General features: G+C 35.5%; 1 protein-coding gene across 7 annotated transcripts in view; it reads right to left on the bottom strand.

Moving 5' to 3' along the window:
* The window catches only part of NR3C2 (nuclear receptor subfamily 3 group C member 2), a 178,453-nt gene that overhangs the window by 74,063 nt on the left and 87,705 nt on the right, over positions 1-16,685 (bottom strand). For 6 of the 7 annotated variants that reach the window (XM_058192764.1, XM_058192769.1, XM_058192768.1 and 3 more), the window contains one exon: positions 7,927-8,078. In XM_058192764.1, coding sequence (XP_058048747.1) covers positions 7,927-8,078 — 152 coding nt within the window. The remainder of the gene's footprint in view (positions 1-7,926; positions 8,079-16,685) is intronic. The other variant, XM_058192771.1, reaches the window with a different exon arrangement.

Here is a 16,685-nt window from a genome sequence, read left to right as displayed (position 1 = left end):
ATTTTTTTTAAATTTTTAAAGTTTGTGCATTTTATTATTTTTATATTTGACTGTTAATCACCTATGGTTATGTGATATTTTTATGGCATTATGTGGGATAATTAGGTAAAAAGTAGAACATAAATAAATAAATTATTATTATTACTGAAGTAAGATGTAATTATGATTGATATTGAGTGATTGCTATATGCAATAAAATGCCTTAAAGAAAATTAAAGAACAAGTTCCTAAAAGAAGCAGAAAAATCAAGATACATTACATAATACAGTACATAATACCAAGCTGGAATTTAATTTGTGATGGATACTCTCACTTGTTTCACAAAAGAGACCGTAACAATTATTTTCACTGTTGCTGTGAAGTGTTTAATTAACCCTTGCCAAGGGTAGAATGATCAATATGTCCTTTGTAAACACAGCGGGGCACAAAGCCAAATACATGTTTCTCATGCCTCCACAGACATTATTTAGCTTCGAACAGTACATTTAACCAGATAATTGAATTGGATCTGTACCAGTCGTACTTCCCCCCACCCTGTCCAATATTATGGAAATAGCATTTCTGTAAACTTAGGAGATTTGCAAGTTAAGGTGACTTTCGGTGAAACCTAAGTGGTTCTTAATGCTAAGAATCCTGCTAAAGGAAAAAGAAGTTAACAGACGAAATTAGTTTCATATAATTCTAGAAAGAATTGAAATTACCTAACTGAAATAATTAATGAGTGTATAATATTATTGGGAAACTATAGAAACTATAGGAGCAGACAAACCACCTTTGAAAACCACTCCTGTGGAAGAACAAAAAACAGTTTGACCAAGTATGGGCAATCTTTGCTTAACAACTGTTCATTCAGCAACCATTCAAATTACAATGGTGCCAAATGAACAGACTTATGACCGATACCCCAAAGTTATGGCCATTTGAGCTTTCCCATGGTCACATGCTAAAAATATTGGAGCTTGTCAGTCTGCCTACCCTTATGACTGACTGCAGAAATACTGTGTTGTGACCCAGCCTTAGCAGAAGCAAGAAACAGACTCCTCATGAAAAAAAACCTCTTTCTTTACCTCTTGTGAATTAATGGCATTCACCCACCGAAAAGTCCAAGAAAGAATCCTGCAAGGAGTTAAATGCAGCAACAGACTTTATCAGTTCCTTGAGATAATTGCAAGGCTGTGAGCTCCCAGCTGAAAGACTGCAAATTAAGTTCTGGAAAGCAATCTTTGATGCACAAAACACAATGAGCAAAAGCTTCAGAAATACGAACTGTTGTGTCGTATGACAACCACTCCCCTTTCCTTCTATTTATTCCCTAGCGAGGGAGGGGCCACGCTTTGCTTCACGAGTCGACTCCTTGTCCTCCGTTGTTTACCTCTCCTAACTGTTCTGCGCATACGTGCATCTGGAACAGGCACCAGCTGTTCTTCTTCCTCACTCATATCAGCATCCAAAGGCAGCTGCTTCTCTGATGGCTGGGAAATGTCAGACGGCCCTGCCTCTATCTCTGAGTCCGATGCACAGCATCTTTCAGGGCCTCCCCCAACCCTCATAGTCTGCTTAACAAACTCACAATCAGTTAACTGCCAGTGGCAAAGCTGGAAATGCAATTATTGAGCGAAATGGTTACATAACATCTCACTTAATTACTACTTTGGTCAACAACTGAAGATTTCAGGTACAATTGTGGTTGTAAGCTGAGAACTACTTGTAAAGAGGATACAAGAGAGCCTTTAAAGATTGTTTTGGTTGGACAAAATGTCAGCTTTTTAAAACTACATTCATTTGTAACAAGTTTTCCTAAACTTGCCAGTATTTAAATTTATATAGCCATGAAAATATATGAATTTATTTACATCTGTTATGATGAAGGTAGAAGTCACTTCTTTATATATTTCTTTTCTTGTCTTCTTTATTATATTTTCACTTTTTTTCATTCATATCTCTTTTTTTCTGTTTTCCATGGTTTAGTCTTTTTTTCTCTTCTATTTCTTTAAAATTAGTATGTATTCACTGTTATAATTAAAATTCTTAATAAAATAATAGCAGCTAGACCGACAAATAGTCAGGTAAACTATAAGAAAGCAATAGCATGGGCAGGTTTATTATTCTCTCATGGAATATTGGCTTGCTCTTTTCTTTTTTAAAGTTTACTTTTGTCTGAAACAATGAATGCTGTTATTAGTTTTTGTCTGCACTGTTTTAAAATATAATATCAGAACAAATAAGCATCATCATTTTCCCACCCCAACGAAGCTGTCGAAGTGCTGTCCCGGTGTCTGGAAGCCGTACGGGTCTGGATGGGGAGAAACAGACTCAAGCTCAATCCCTCCAAGACGGAGTGGCTGTGGATGCCGGCACCCCGGTTCAGCCAGCTGCAGCCGCAGCTGTCTGTGGGGGGCGAGTTATTGGCCCCAACGGAGAGGGTGCGCAACTTGGGTGTCCTCTTGGATGGGCGGCTGTCGTTTGACGATCATTTGGCGGCCGTCTCCAAGAGGGCCTTCCACCAAGTACGCTTGGTGCGCCAGTTGCGCCCCTTCCTTGACCGGGATGCCTTATGCACGGTCACTCATGCCCTCGTAACTTCCCGCCTGGATTATTGCAATGCTCTCTACATGGGGCTGCCCTTGAAGTGCACCCGGAGGCTGCAGTTAGTCAGAATGCAGCTGCGGGTAATAGTGGGAGCAACTCGTTGCTCCCATGTAACACCTCTCCTGCGCAGTCTGCACTGGCTTCCTGTGGTCTTCCGGGTGCGCTTTAAGATTTTGGTCACCACCTTTAAAGCACTCCATGGCTTAGGACCCGGGTACTTACGGGACCGCCTGCTGTTACCGTTTGCCTCCCACCGACCCGTACGCTCTCACAGAGAGGGCCTTCTCAGGGTGCCATCCGCCAAACAATGTCGGCTGGCGGCCCCCAGGGGAAGGGCCTTCTCTGTGGGAGCTCCCACGCTCTGGAATGAGCTTCCCCCTGGTTTACGTCAAGTGCCTGATCTTCGGACCTTTCGCCGTGAGCTGAAAACGCACTTATTTATTCAAGCGGGACTGGCCTAAAATTTTATTGGGTTAAAATTTCATTGGGTTATTTATATTTTAATATTTTAATTCGTTTTAAATCTGGCCACTTTATAATATGTTTGTTTTAATCTCTTTTAATATTGATACTGTGATTTTTTACTTGGCTGTACACCGCCCTGAGTCCTTCGGGAGAAGGGCGGTATAAAAATTGAATAAAATAAATAAATAAATAAATAAATCATTTTCAGTTTTAGCTAACATTGCTAAGGATAGAATTAGGTCTTAGATGTCAAACAGCCTGATAAAAGTACCTTATTTCTTAACAAATGTGATAAAAACATAAGAGAATTTTGTTTTCATATAAGAAATTATTAAGGAGAAATATGTAGCACTAATGTACAAAAACTTTTCACTTGTTTAATGTTTACAGGTAGTACTCAACTTACAACCTCAAATTGGATCGGAATTTCCATTCCGTTCTGTTCCTAAGGCAGTTAAATGAATTGGGCCTGTTTGTGTTATCTTTTTTTGTCCTGGTTTTTAAGCAGATCACTGCAGCTGTTAAGTAAATCACCTAATTGTTCATTCCAGTTCCTGCTTTTTGCTTTGCTTGTTGGAAGCTGACTGGGAAGGTTGCAAATGATGATCACATGATCTCAGTAAACTGTGACTGTCGTAAATAAATGTTGGTTGACAAGTACCTGAATTTTTATCATGGGGATGTTGCAACAGTCACAAGTGTGAAAACTGTTGTAACTAATTTTTTTTCCAGTGCTGTTGTAACTTTGAACCAAACAAATGACTGTAAGTTGAGGTCTATCTGTACTGAATATATATAAATTTTATCATGTACTAGCCCCAGTATACAACACTATTTCACATACAGATCAAGGAATCAGCCCTTTATACGCAAAGCACATTATACCTAAACCTGTTAGATACTATGTAAGATCAACTGGTGGTAGAAACATTGTAATGCTATTTGTCGTCAAAATACCTTTTGAAACACAGTATTTATGATCATTTATTTATTTATTTTATTTTATTAAATTTTTATACCGCCCTTCTCCCGAAGGACTCAGGGCGGTGTACAGCCAAGATAAAACACGAAATATATACAAGTTAAAACAATTAAAACCTAGCAAATTACAAAAAGGCTGAATATTAAAATTTAGTTTAAAAATTTTAAAAATATTAATAAAACCCCAAATTAAAATTTGACACTATTATGCCAGTCCCGCTTGAATAAATAGGTGTGTTTTGAGCTCACGACGGAAGGTCCGAAGATCAGGCACTTGACGTAAGCAAGAGCACTACACAGTCCAAACTATCCTTATCACAGTTAACACACATAAACAAGCACAAATAAACTTAGCCTAAGTAATTTCAACCATGGTTCTAAGCATTTTCATATTCTCAGAACAATAACAGCAGAAGCAGTCTGGTTGCAAGAATACCCCAGAACATTCAGAGACCCATTTGCTTCCGAAGTGTGACTGATTATTCTAACAACCCGCTATCCTTGTTAATAAAGGAAGATAAAACAACTGTAAATTCTCTAGAAGAAATAAAATTATGATGTGGGAATCAAACAAATGTTACTCTCCATTTCCTTTTCCCTGATGTTGTTATTACATCTCAATAAAAATATTAAGTACCAAGTATGAGTCAGTCACAACTGAAAGACTGAAAATCATACCACAGAAATTCAGGAAGAAGAAAGAAATGAACACAACTTTCCTCCTTTAGTAAAGGCTTATTAACAAAACACTATTTCCAAAAAGAAACATTTCAATTCTGATGGTTGTAATGTTCAAAATATAGTGAACATGTTCATACAATGCAGTAAATCCACTCAAATTAAAGAAAGTTGGATTAGCAAGATATATAAAAACAGGCTGCACTAGATACAATTATGCTTAGAATATCTGCAGTGAAAATTAATATATCTTAATTTACACATAATTCAATACAATGAACCATATTTTAGTCAACTCTGTATTCACTACAGTAAATTTTTCAATATTTCCAGAATATATTAAAACAGGTTGTCATGATAAATGGTGAATAGCTTACGTGTGGTGTTTGGAAGACTCTGCATCTAAAAACAGATTCTATGATAATACTAGAAAGCCAAATAAATAAATGTTGAATTCTAAGGGGATACTGGCCTTGAAAAATGAATTAAAGAAACTGCAGAATTCAATGGAAAAATACTAGTTCCATTAGTGCTGAAGTAAAAGGAGAATACAGAGAAGTATAATATAAAAGATTGTGCTAATAAATGTTTCAGATAAAAATAATACATGACAGAAAGCAGCAGGTAAGGATAATTTAAATCAACCTTCTTTTAAATCCGTCTTTTAAGAAATAGAAAAAAAAACCATTTGTAAGTTTTTAATGTTACTTATATCCAATTTTTACATAGACCATTCTAAAATATAATATGTAGCATTGATTAATTATGTGCTATCAAATCCACCTTTCCCAGAACTTTTCAAGAGAGCAGGGAGTTTTTGCATAATACGTCCAAAATATGTTATTTTCAGCTTGGATAATTGTGCCTCAACTAAGAACTTAGCATTGATTTGTTGAATGATTCATTTGTTTATTTCCTTGATTAGTCAAGGTATTCTCAGGAGTCTTTTCCAGCATCAAAGTTCAAAGCATCATTACACCTTCTGTCTTCCTACTTCAAAGTCCCTTTTTTGCTTTCATAAACTGTCACAGGGAAAACCATTGCTCACCTAGTTTTGATCTTTGTAGATACAGAGATAGCACAATATTTAAAAATTGTCATCTACAAATTGCTAGTATGCAGCATATTACAACACTGAAATTTATTTTAGATCTTGATACATGAGCACTACTTCCTTTGGAAGCATTTGGATGCAACTCCATGAAGAGTAGCAAGGCATATAAGAACAGAGGAACAGAACAGAACAGAACACAATCCAAAGTAATTATATATAAAGTTAAGGTTATGTATTCATTCATCCCATCTCAATTAACAATATACTTCAAAACACTAGCATAGCTTATTTCTTTTTTCTCTATTTCTCTAGTCAATTTTTTTACTTGCTGCAAAAAGCAGACGAGAAAGAAGCAAGCCCAGTCAAAAGTGACCTGGTCCGATACCTTGCTGTTACGCTGCAGGAACAATATGATTGCCAAACTACCAAATTTGGTCAAAATACATGGAAGCATTCTGTAGCTTACATCTGAAACGGGGTGAAATTCAACTGGTTCTATTCCGCTCAGGCGAACCAGTAGCAGCAGCAGCTGCGGTAGGCTCCACCCGCCCACGCAGACATCATGACGTCACTTTTTTGCGATGATTTTAAGCCTCTGCACATGCGTAGAAAGATTTCTGCATACGCAGAAGGCTTTGTGCATGTGCAGAAGGCTTTCCGCATGCATGGACGATGCATGCATATTTGCGAACTGGTAGGGAAAGTAAGTGAATTTCACCCCTGATGTGAAAATATCTCCAGATGTAAAAAAAACCAAAAACATTAGCAAGTTGCTAAAATGCTGGGTGTCTATACAAACACAGCAGCCACCTTAATTATTCCTTAAATATTAGCAACAGACAAATAGATGTTTCCACAGGCTTTGATGCAGATGTTTTTCCAGTCACACTGACACATTATCAACTAAACTTCTATATACAAGTCAGGTAGTCAATACTAATCACAGCTTATCTAGTACTAAAACATCAGTAGCCAGATGAAGTTGTCATAACAATTTTATATTAAACTTTGAGTTTGTAATTCATTTATAATTTTTGATTAAAATATTCCATCAGAGATCTTCATTAATCTCTGCAGTCCATCTATCTAGATGAGGCTTTTTCCTTTATGGAGATATGTTGCTTTGTCTCAATGCAGAGAAGTATTGACATGGAGGGGAATTATTCCACTTTTATAAACATCAATTTGCATGAATCAGTTACTTTTTTTGACAGAACTGGCTTCTGCACTAAACACCACTTTACTCAAGCTTATGTTTTATCATTTTATCTTCACTTCCCATGCAATGGAAAAACAGAAAATATTTAAATTAGAAAAATAAGAAACAGAGTTTTAAAAAACCAAATTAGGTTATATATTTTCCCCTATATCTATGAATTTTTAGATTTCCATAGGTAAGTACAGTTAAATAACATAATCAACTATAAAGTCTAGTAAGTCTAGATAAAAAGGAAGACACATTATGTTGATGAAAAACAGGAACACAACTGGGAATGACAGGAAAATTGTTGAGGTAAAGAGTCTGTCAAGAAGAAAGGGCAACTGAAGTGAAAAGGTAAGTGTAATACAGAATTCAACAAATCATTTTCTGACAGAAATATACAGATGTTGTTTACTTGAGTTCTTTGCTTCAGATTTTGCATGCAGCCTATTTCAGTCACCTGAATTCCAGATTGGCTTTATGGAAACTTCAACTCCTCTCCAAACTAATCAACTTCTTTTTAAAACAAGAATCTAAATGCTCAAAAGGGTGGCTCATAGCTGTATAACTGTCATGCCAAAATTAGCTTTCAACTATATTTGTTATTATTTATGTATTTCAGAGGAACAGTTGGATGCATCATCTGCTTGTCTCTATACAGAATTTCATAAACTACATAGCTTATGAAAGGTTTGGATATGTTTATTTGTAGCTGTAGAGAATTTTTGCTTTAGATCTGGCAGAAGACATAAATCAGATTTCAAATAACTAGAATTGTGAAGGCAAATTAAAATGATTAGCTTAACAACATCAATAGACTATAACCAGGTGTTCTCCAGATAAAGATGCATGCATTTACTTGAGTAATTTTTGAACAATAAATTTAACATATTTTTAAGTTAAAGGCAATGAAATTCTATATAATTATATCAGAAAAAAATATAAAATTGGGACCCACATGAGGATTTACCTTCCACTGCTCTCTTAAAGAAGACTTTGCAACTGCCACATGTCACTACTCCATAATGGCATCCGGATGCTTCATCTCCACACACCAAACACACTTTAGAAGGTCTTGAAGATCCAGTTGAAACATTTCTCAATGATGAACTAGGGAGAAATATAATAGGACTCATGAATATAAAATTCACTTGATACGAATTCCATTTTGTTATTCAATTTCTAATTCCATAATTTTGAGGCTTTACCTCAACATTTTTTTTAAAAAAATATAGAGCTTCATTTCTTTTAGCAGTATGTGTATAACTTGGCTGTTCTTTATAGTACTTGATATATTTAATTTTGTGGTTTAAAATATCCACTGACACTCAGAGTGTGAATTTTTTTTATCTAACAACCCTCCCTTAGAATCTAGGTTTATTTGATCGTATTACCAAGGCAAAAATAGTAATCTATCAAAAATGCATTTACTCTTTTATAGTAGGATATTCATTAAGAAAAAGATAACACAAAAAACAAGGAAATATTTTTATAAAGATCAAATATATTTAATTATCCAATGGATGCCAAGATTTTGGGAGGTTGGTTTTGGCATTTACCAGAATAGATTGAATGGATATTATTTCAGAGTAGAACATTTTAAGGATTGCTGAACAAAAGGTTTTTTTTAAAGAATATCCATTACTCTTAGGCCCAATTAAAAATCTATAAGTAGATCCATAACATTTTATCTTCATATATTCTCCAGATATATTCTTATTTTTTCAGTTTTTCTCCATTCTCATAAGGAATTAAATTGTTGCAATTTTTGTTAATGCCAGTAATAGGAATTTTATTATCCCTTACCAATACCCTTGCATCCTTAATATATGGGCTGAAATATAAGAAAAAACCCGTATCTGCTCAAAAGTCAAATCCTTATTTTAATACTGTGATATAACCCAATGATTCAGCATATTAAAAAAAATCTTTGCCCTAAGGGCAAAATAAGAATTTATTTAAGGAGGCATGGATCAGTAAAAGTGTCATGTTTATTTTTTTATTTTCTGAGAGCTAAGTAGCACAAATAAAAATTATTTACTTTATGAACTACTTTGAAAGAAAGATAATGACATGCTAAACCATTATTGGTTGGGTTCACACATAGTAAGACATAGATATGAATATGATTCATATATCACAATACCTAAATTCAAACAACATGTATATTCCAACTCTATTCTGGCCTATCGGGAGGCTGAGACTCCCGAGACTTCTGCTGCCAGCTGAAGTCATCTTTGGAGCCTCTTAATGTTCTCAATCCTAATCTACCCTTTACTGCCTATTTTAGAATACAAGAGAAAAAGTCAAAGTATATTAGGAAAGACCTTGGAGAGCTAGTAAATAGAGCTTTCTTTCATTCTTTTTGTTTATTTATTATTAAAAATGTTAAATACAATAGTAAAAAGGAATACAAATTGAACTCAGAAAAAGAAAAGAGATAGAATAAAATGTGCAAAGAAAAAATAAAAATAAAAAGTCTATACATAAAAAAATAAAAATAAATCTTTATCCCTTATAAAGTTACAACAAATATCTCTTCTTACCATAGCCCATTCCTTTGACAAGCAAAAACATGCATCATCAACTTTTTAGTCCTGATGTGCAAAAAAATCAGTAAAGGGTTACCAGAACTTTATTTTAACCTTGATCAAACAAGCCAACTTCATCTTATTCTTTTACTTCTAACTAATCTTTAATTCATGTAGACATTATCTTTCTTTTTCCAACTTCAAAGCCACCTTCAAGGCTTTAGGAAACCTTTTTTATATGTGGAAAGTCATTGTCTAGGGCAGGTATGTCAAACTCACGGCATCACGTTATCATCACGTGATGTATTGCAACTTTCCCCCTTTCACTAAAATGGGGGTGGGCGTGGCCAGCGTGTGACACATTAGGGCCATGGGCCACAAGTTTGAAATCCCTGGTGTCCATATTGTCCATGCCTTTTACTTCCAAGCCTTAGCCATGGGTTTGTTTGTTTTTTTGGTGATCCAAAAGAAAGTCCTTAAAGGGTGATTTTCTTGACTCTTCTCTGTTTTTGAAATGCAATTTTTTCTTTATTATTTTTATTTCCAGTTTTAATAGCATGTGTGTTTTGTAATCCACATTTTTAAAAAATCCAGTATTTCTGATTGTTATTTTTGTAACAAGTAAAATTTGTTTCACATCTGTCACTCCTTTATTAATATCTTTTAAACACAGACTATCTATAGAATCAGATATCATTATTGCTTTTGCTTCTAATAATTTCTCTGAAGATTTCCTTTAATATTTCAAAATATTATATTATTTTGTGTCATTTTGTAAATAATAATCACAAAGGCAACGAGTTGTTTTTACTTTTGGAATTTATTTCCCTCAAAAGTCTGTATCCAATTTAAATCATAAGGTCTCTTATCTCTGCTATGACTTGCAATAGTCAAAATAATTCTAGTTCTTATAAAAGGCTGCTTATTTTATATAACTAATTCCAAAATCCTATTATAGAAGTTTCAACATTTATGTCTAAGCTCTTAATTCATTTATAACTTTCTTAACTCAAAACTTTATTTAACTTTTTGCTGTTTATTTCAACTTCTTACAAATATACTTCATTTTTCTTTTGTTTATGAATAAAATTATAGTCTCCAATAATTTTTTAATAAATGGTAATTTTGTAGTAATTTACTAATTTTGTAGTAAATACTCTCCAGTAATTGTCATTTAAAAGATTTTTAATAGCCTTAAGATAGCAATTTTCCAATAAGATTAGAAGCAAAGTTAGCAAATGTAGTGTCCCTTAATGTCCCAGAAATAGTTATGATTAATACTTTTGTTCCGTGCTGTTAACTGTTATCTTGCAGTATCCTCAAGAGCAACCACCATCTGAGACAAAGTTGGCAATCTCCTGTTCCTAATAAATAACAAAGAACTGGTTTACTCACCAGTTCTTTGGTCTTTATTGTGGTTATTACCCACAGAGATTTGTTTAGCTCACCATGCTTTCATTGGAAGAATCCCCTTTCTTTAATTCTTTCATTTTTATAGAATCTGTCTAAGACTCAACCTTTCCAGTAACATTTAAAGCTACAGCTTTAACAAAAAGAAAAGTGTCCAAGCACATTTGAATCAGGCTGGTTAATTTGCTTTCCTTAATCAGGCATTTCATAAGCTCAATAGGTATCTTTCTCTGATTTGAATCCTGGTCCTAATAATATTTTTCCTCTTTCCACAAAAAACAATCCTAGGATTCAATTATGTTGGAGTAAAACAAAAACAAAAAAACAGCTAATAGCATAAATAATTGGAAGGCAGAAAAAGAACTGAAGTGTTTCAAGCATAGCTTTTGGAAGCGACTATGATCTGGAAGTCTTTAAATGCATTTCCGTTTTCCAAAAACTGCAGAACTTTAATCTCACATACATGAATCACTTACATAAGAAAGGGGAAATACATATTCCCCTTTCTCCATCGAGCAGAAATAGAAACAGAAGAGCATGATTGGAGGTGGGGAAAACCAATAAAGATGAAGAGATGAAAAGAAATAGATGCAAGAAAAGGGTGGGGGGGGGAATTAGGCCTTATAAAATAGGTTTAAACCGAACTAGTCATTTCAACAGCTATCTGTTCCATTTCTTTCTTTTTCTTTTTAAGAATATTCTATTCTTGTAAACCAAGATTAGAAGTATTCCAATTAATAGGTTTTATTGAAAGAAAATGTTAAATTTTCTTTGGGAAAGAATAAGGCTATCTTTAACTTGTCACTGAGGTGTTCACAACAGAACACTAAAACATAAGCAAGAGTATAGAAATCACAAGTGATGGACTCAGACAATAAGTTATTGTCAATTTATTGCTTGCTCAATTTATTAATTGCTCAGACAATTAAACCTTTTAGAATAGAATAGAATAGAATAGAATAGAATAGAATAGAATAGAATAGAATAGAATAGAATAGAATAGAATAGAATCTTTATTGGCCAAGTGTGATTGGACACACAAGGAATTTGTCTTGGTGCATATGCTCTCAGTGTACATAAAAGAAAAGATATTTTCATCAAGGTACATTTACAACACAAATGATGGTCATAGGGTACAATGTAACACTTAATGATACAACACTTAATGATAATCATAGGATACAAATAAGCAATCAGGAACAATCAATATCAACATAAATCATAAGGATCACCAGCAAAAAAGTTATAGTCATACAGTCATAAGTGGAAAGAGATTGGTGATGGGAACGATGAGAAGATTAATAGTACTGCAGATTTAGTAAATAGTTTGACAGTGTTGAGGGAATTATTTGTTTAGCAGAGTGATGGCCTTCGGGAAAAAACTGTTCTTGTGTCTAGTTGTTCTGGTGTGCAGTGCTCTATAGCGTCGTTTTGAGGGTAGGAGTTGAAACAGTTTACGTCCAGGATGTGAGGGATCTGTAAATATTTTCACGGCCCTCTTCTTGATTCGTGCAGTATACAGGTCCTCAATGGAAGGCAGGTTGGTAGCGATCAGCCCGTGCACATGTGCAACAGTAACCAGAAAACTTGCCATGCGCGCACTGGAAACCAAAGTAAATTTTTCAGCACGCACATGCCCCCTGGGCAATTCCTCTTCCTGGTCACGGCCCAGACTCCCTTTTCACCATTTGGTGCCACGCATGTGAGCTCTCATTACTGTACTAACTCATGGCAAGATAACCTATTCAGCATAAGCTAATTACTTCTATTTACATGACATTAAGTCAGGAAAAGCATAATTAATTTGTGGTAATGAGTATGAACTGAGGTAGTGGGAAAGCAAATTTTCAGCTAATCATTAAATGACAAATGAGATGCTTCAGTTTGTGACTTCTGATTCGAGGATTCTTGAAATATTGGAGTTTTGCTATAGGCTGCAAGTTAGCTTAATAATAAGCAGGATCTCTGAAGTTTTTTCTTCTTTTCAAAATCTTGAATCCAACAGTTACCAGTACTTTTATTATGAAACAATTAATAAAACAGCATCTTTTTGACCACATTATACTTCTGCACAATCAATGTAATTTTTAAAAAGCAAATCATATTATTCAACACAGAAATTATTTGATAAATGACTGCTGTTCAAAAAATATTAACCCAAAGCTCCATTTTTCTTAGTTTTTTGACTCCAGTTATAGATTCTTCATTATAGACTAATCATAAGCAGCTGCCTGTAAAATAATGTATGATTACACTGAATGAGGCCAGCCAAAAAGAGATCAGGTATTTTATCCTAGATCAGGTCACAAATATCAATTTCACTGGGTTTTAACATGCATGTCATTTCTCTGGCATTTTGAATGAAACTGCATTTGATGCATTAATCTGTCACTAGTAATAATGCCACTCACTCTGTCTTGCTGTCTTAATCTGTGGCACTTAGTCTGTCATATTTATACATTTATATGGATTGCCATAACATGCATGCTGATGTGCGCTAACAAGCCATAATCACATTAAATGCTTCATGTGGATATCATGACATCATCACTCAAAGGATGCAAGTTAGTAGTGCCATCATATAAGTAAATTATGTCATTTGCATCATAAAATTTGTCTTCCCTGTTATGATGAAAATGGCTTGTTTCTTATATACCGGTAGTTTGGGGAAGAATGTATATATGTTTATGAATAATGTTGGAAGCCACCCAGAGCTGTTTCATTACAGGAAGGGGACAAATGAATGCCATAAATAAATACATTGTAGAAGTAAGCAATATTTTATTTAATAAGGAGGGACTCAATTCAAGTAATCTAACTGACTGTCATTAAATCTGCAATTCTACTTTCTCTAATTTTACTAGGTCAAATAACATTTCAGACAAAAGCCACTGGAACAAAATATCAAAGGATACCCTTATATCACAATCAAAGCATGTAGTTTGACAGTGGCAATAAAAATATACAACTGTTTCTGTATTCAATTCCTATATAAGTCTTTAGATAAAGCACAAATAAAAACTATTCAATATCAGAAACCTATTGAAGTCTTCTATTGCATAAGTAATTAGGTATTGGTAATTAGGTATATTATGAGTATCACTTCTAGCATTACTATATTTATTTATGGGCCACTGTCAATTCAAAAAAGGGACACAGTGGCTCAGTGACTAAGACGCTTAATTTGTCAGTCGAAAGGTCGGCAGTTCAGTGGGAAGGTAACAGTGTTCCGTGTGCCTTTGGCGTTTAGTCATGCCGGCCACATAACCATGGAAATGTCTTCGGACAGCGCTGGCTCTTAGGCTTTGAAACAGAGATGAGCACCGGCCCCTTAGATTCGGGAACGAGTAGCATATATGTGCGAGGGGAACCTGTACCTTTACAATTCAAACAGAAGCACTAATATATATATATATATATATATATATATATATATATATATATATATATATATGTCTTTGGTTGTTCGGGTTTTCTCCCGTGTAAAATTGGAAGTGTCTTGGCGACGTTTCGACGAAGTCTCATTCGTCATCTTCAGGCTTCAGCTTCGTGCTTCTGGGAGCAATGTGTGATCGCAGCTGTTTCTTCCTTTTAACAGCTAGTGGGGGTTTGAACTGATTGGGTGGAAGCTTGGCTGTGCTCTGATTGGATGGGGTTTTCTGTGCTCTGATTGGCTGGGGTGTGTCCTGTGTTGGTGGGGGCTTGGTTGTGCTCAGTCTAGTCTGTGCTGCAGGGGATTTGAGCTGGTGAGCTGCATAGCTGTTGTTTGGCTTTGTGGTGCTACATCTTCATAGTGGGTGTCAGTCTGCTGCATGAATGGATTGGAGGGGTTTGAAATGGCTAATGTTGCAGCTGCGGTCTGGCTTCTGGTCCTTGGTCATGCTTCATGATCAGTGTGGGTTTGGGTCTGCTTTCTGGGTGGATGTGCGGTGGTGACATCCTGTGTGGACCTTGTGAGTGTGGGTCTGGTGTCATTCCTCGTGTTAGGGACTCGTTTGTCAATAAGGCGGGTTTCCAAATGGCTGGTAGGCGGAGGTGTCATCTCGTTTGTTCATGCTGTGTGGGCGTTTTTCTATCTCAATGGCTTCTCTGATTATTCTGTTGTTAAAGTGTTCAGTTTTGGCGATAGTTCTGGTCTTTTTAAAGTCAATATCATGTCCTGTGACTTTAAAGTGTTGGACCAGGGAAGAAGTTGGTTCCTCTTTTTTGAATGAGTTCTTGTGTTCTTCAATGCGTGCACTTATTCTTCTGTTGGTTTGTCCAATGTATGTGGTGGGGCAGGCGGTGCATGGGATTTCATATACTCCTTGATTTTCTAACTCAATTTTGTCTTTGGGGTTTCTTAGGATGGTGGATATTTTTCTGTTTGTGCAGAATGCTGTCTTGATGTTGTGTTTGTGGAGGATCTTGCTGATTCTGTCTGTGGTGCCTTTTATTAAAAGGAAGAAACAGCTGCGATCACACATTGCTCCCAGAAGCACGAAGCTGAAGCCTGAAGATGACGAATGAGACTTCGTCGAAACGTCGCCAAGACACTTCCAATTTTACACGGGAGAAAACCCGAACAACCAAAGACCTATACAAACACCGTGAAAACCTCAGAAAACATATATATATATGTGTGTATATGTATATGTATATATATATATATATATATATATATATATATATATATATATATATGTGTGTGTGTGTATATATTTGTTTTCTGAGGTTTTCGGGTGTTTGTATGTAGATCTTTGGTTATTCGGGTTTTCTCCGTGTAAAATTGGAAGTGTCTTGGCGACGTTTGACGAAGTCTCATTCGTCATCTTCAGGCTTCAGAAGCACGAAGCTGAAGCCTGAAGATGACGAATGAGACTTCGTCGAAACGTCGCCAAGACACTTCCAATTTTACGCGGGAGAAAACCCGAATAACCAAAGATCTACATATATATATATATATATATATATTTGTTTTCTGAGGTTTTCGCGGGTGTTTGTATGTAGGTCTTTGGTTATTCGGGTTTTCGGGTTGGTTATTTGGTTATTCGGGTATTCGGGTTGCAGATCCCCCTGCAACTCAGACTAATTTGAGCACAACCAAGCCCCCACCCAAACAGGACACACCCCCAGCCAATCAGAGCACAAAAAAACCCCACATCCAATCAGAGCACAGCCAAGCTCCCACCCAATCAGTTCAAACCCCCACTAGCAGTTAAAAGGAAGAAACAGCTGCAATCACACATTGCTCCCAGAAGCACGGGCTGAAGCCTGAAGATGACGAATGAGACTTCGTCAAACGTCGCCAAGACACTTCCAATTTTACGGGAGAAAACCGAACAACCAAAGACCTATATACAAACACCGTGAAAACCTCAGAAAACATATATATATATATATATATATATATATATATATATATATATATATATATATATATATATATATATATATATATGTGTGTGTGTATATATTTGTTTTCTGAGGTTTTCGGGTGTTTGTATGTAGATCTTTGGTTATTCGGGTTTCGGGTGTTTGTATGTAGGTCTTTGGTTATTCGGGTATTGGTTGCAGATCCCCTGCAACTCAGACTGAAGATGACGATGAGACTTCGTCGAAACGTCGCCAAGACACTTCCAATTTTACGCGGGAGAAAACCCGAATAACCAAAGATCTACATATATATATATATATATATATTTGTTTTCTGAGGTTTTCGCGGGTGTTTGTATGTAGGTCTTTGGTTATTCGGGTTTTCGGGTTGGTTATTTGGTTATTCGGGTATTCGGGTTGC

The sequence above is a fragment of the Ahaetulla prasina genome, chromosome 8 (genome assembly GCF_028640845.1).
Source record: "Ahaetulla prasina isolate Xishuangbanna chromosome 8, ASM2864084v1, whole genome shotgun sequence".
Lineage (NCBI taxonomy): Eukaryota > Metazoa > Chordata > Lepidosauria > Squamata > Colubridae > Ahaetulla > Ahaetulla prasina.
This window is presented reverse-complemented; position numbering and strand designations above follow the sequence as displayed.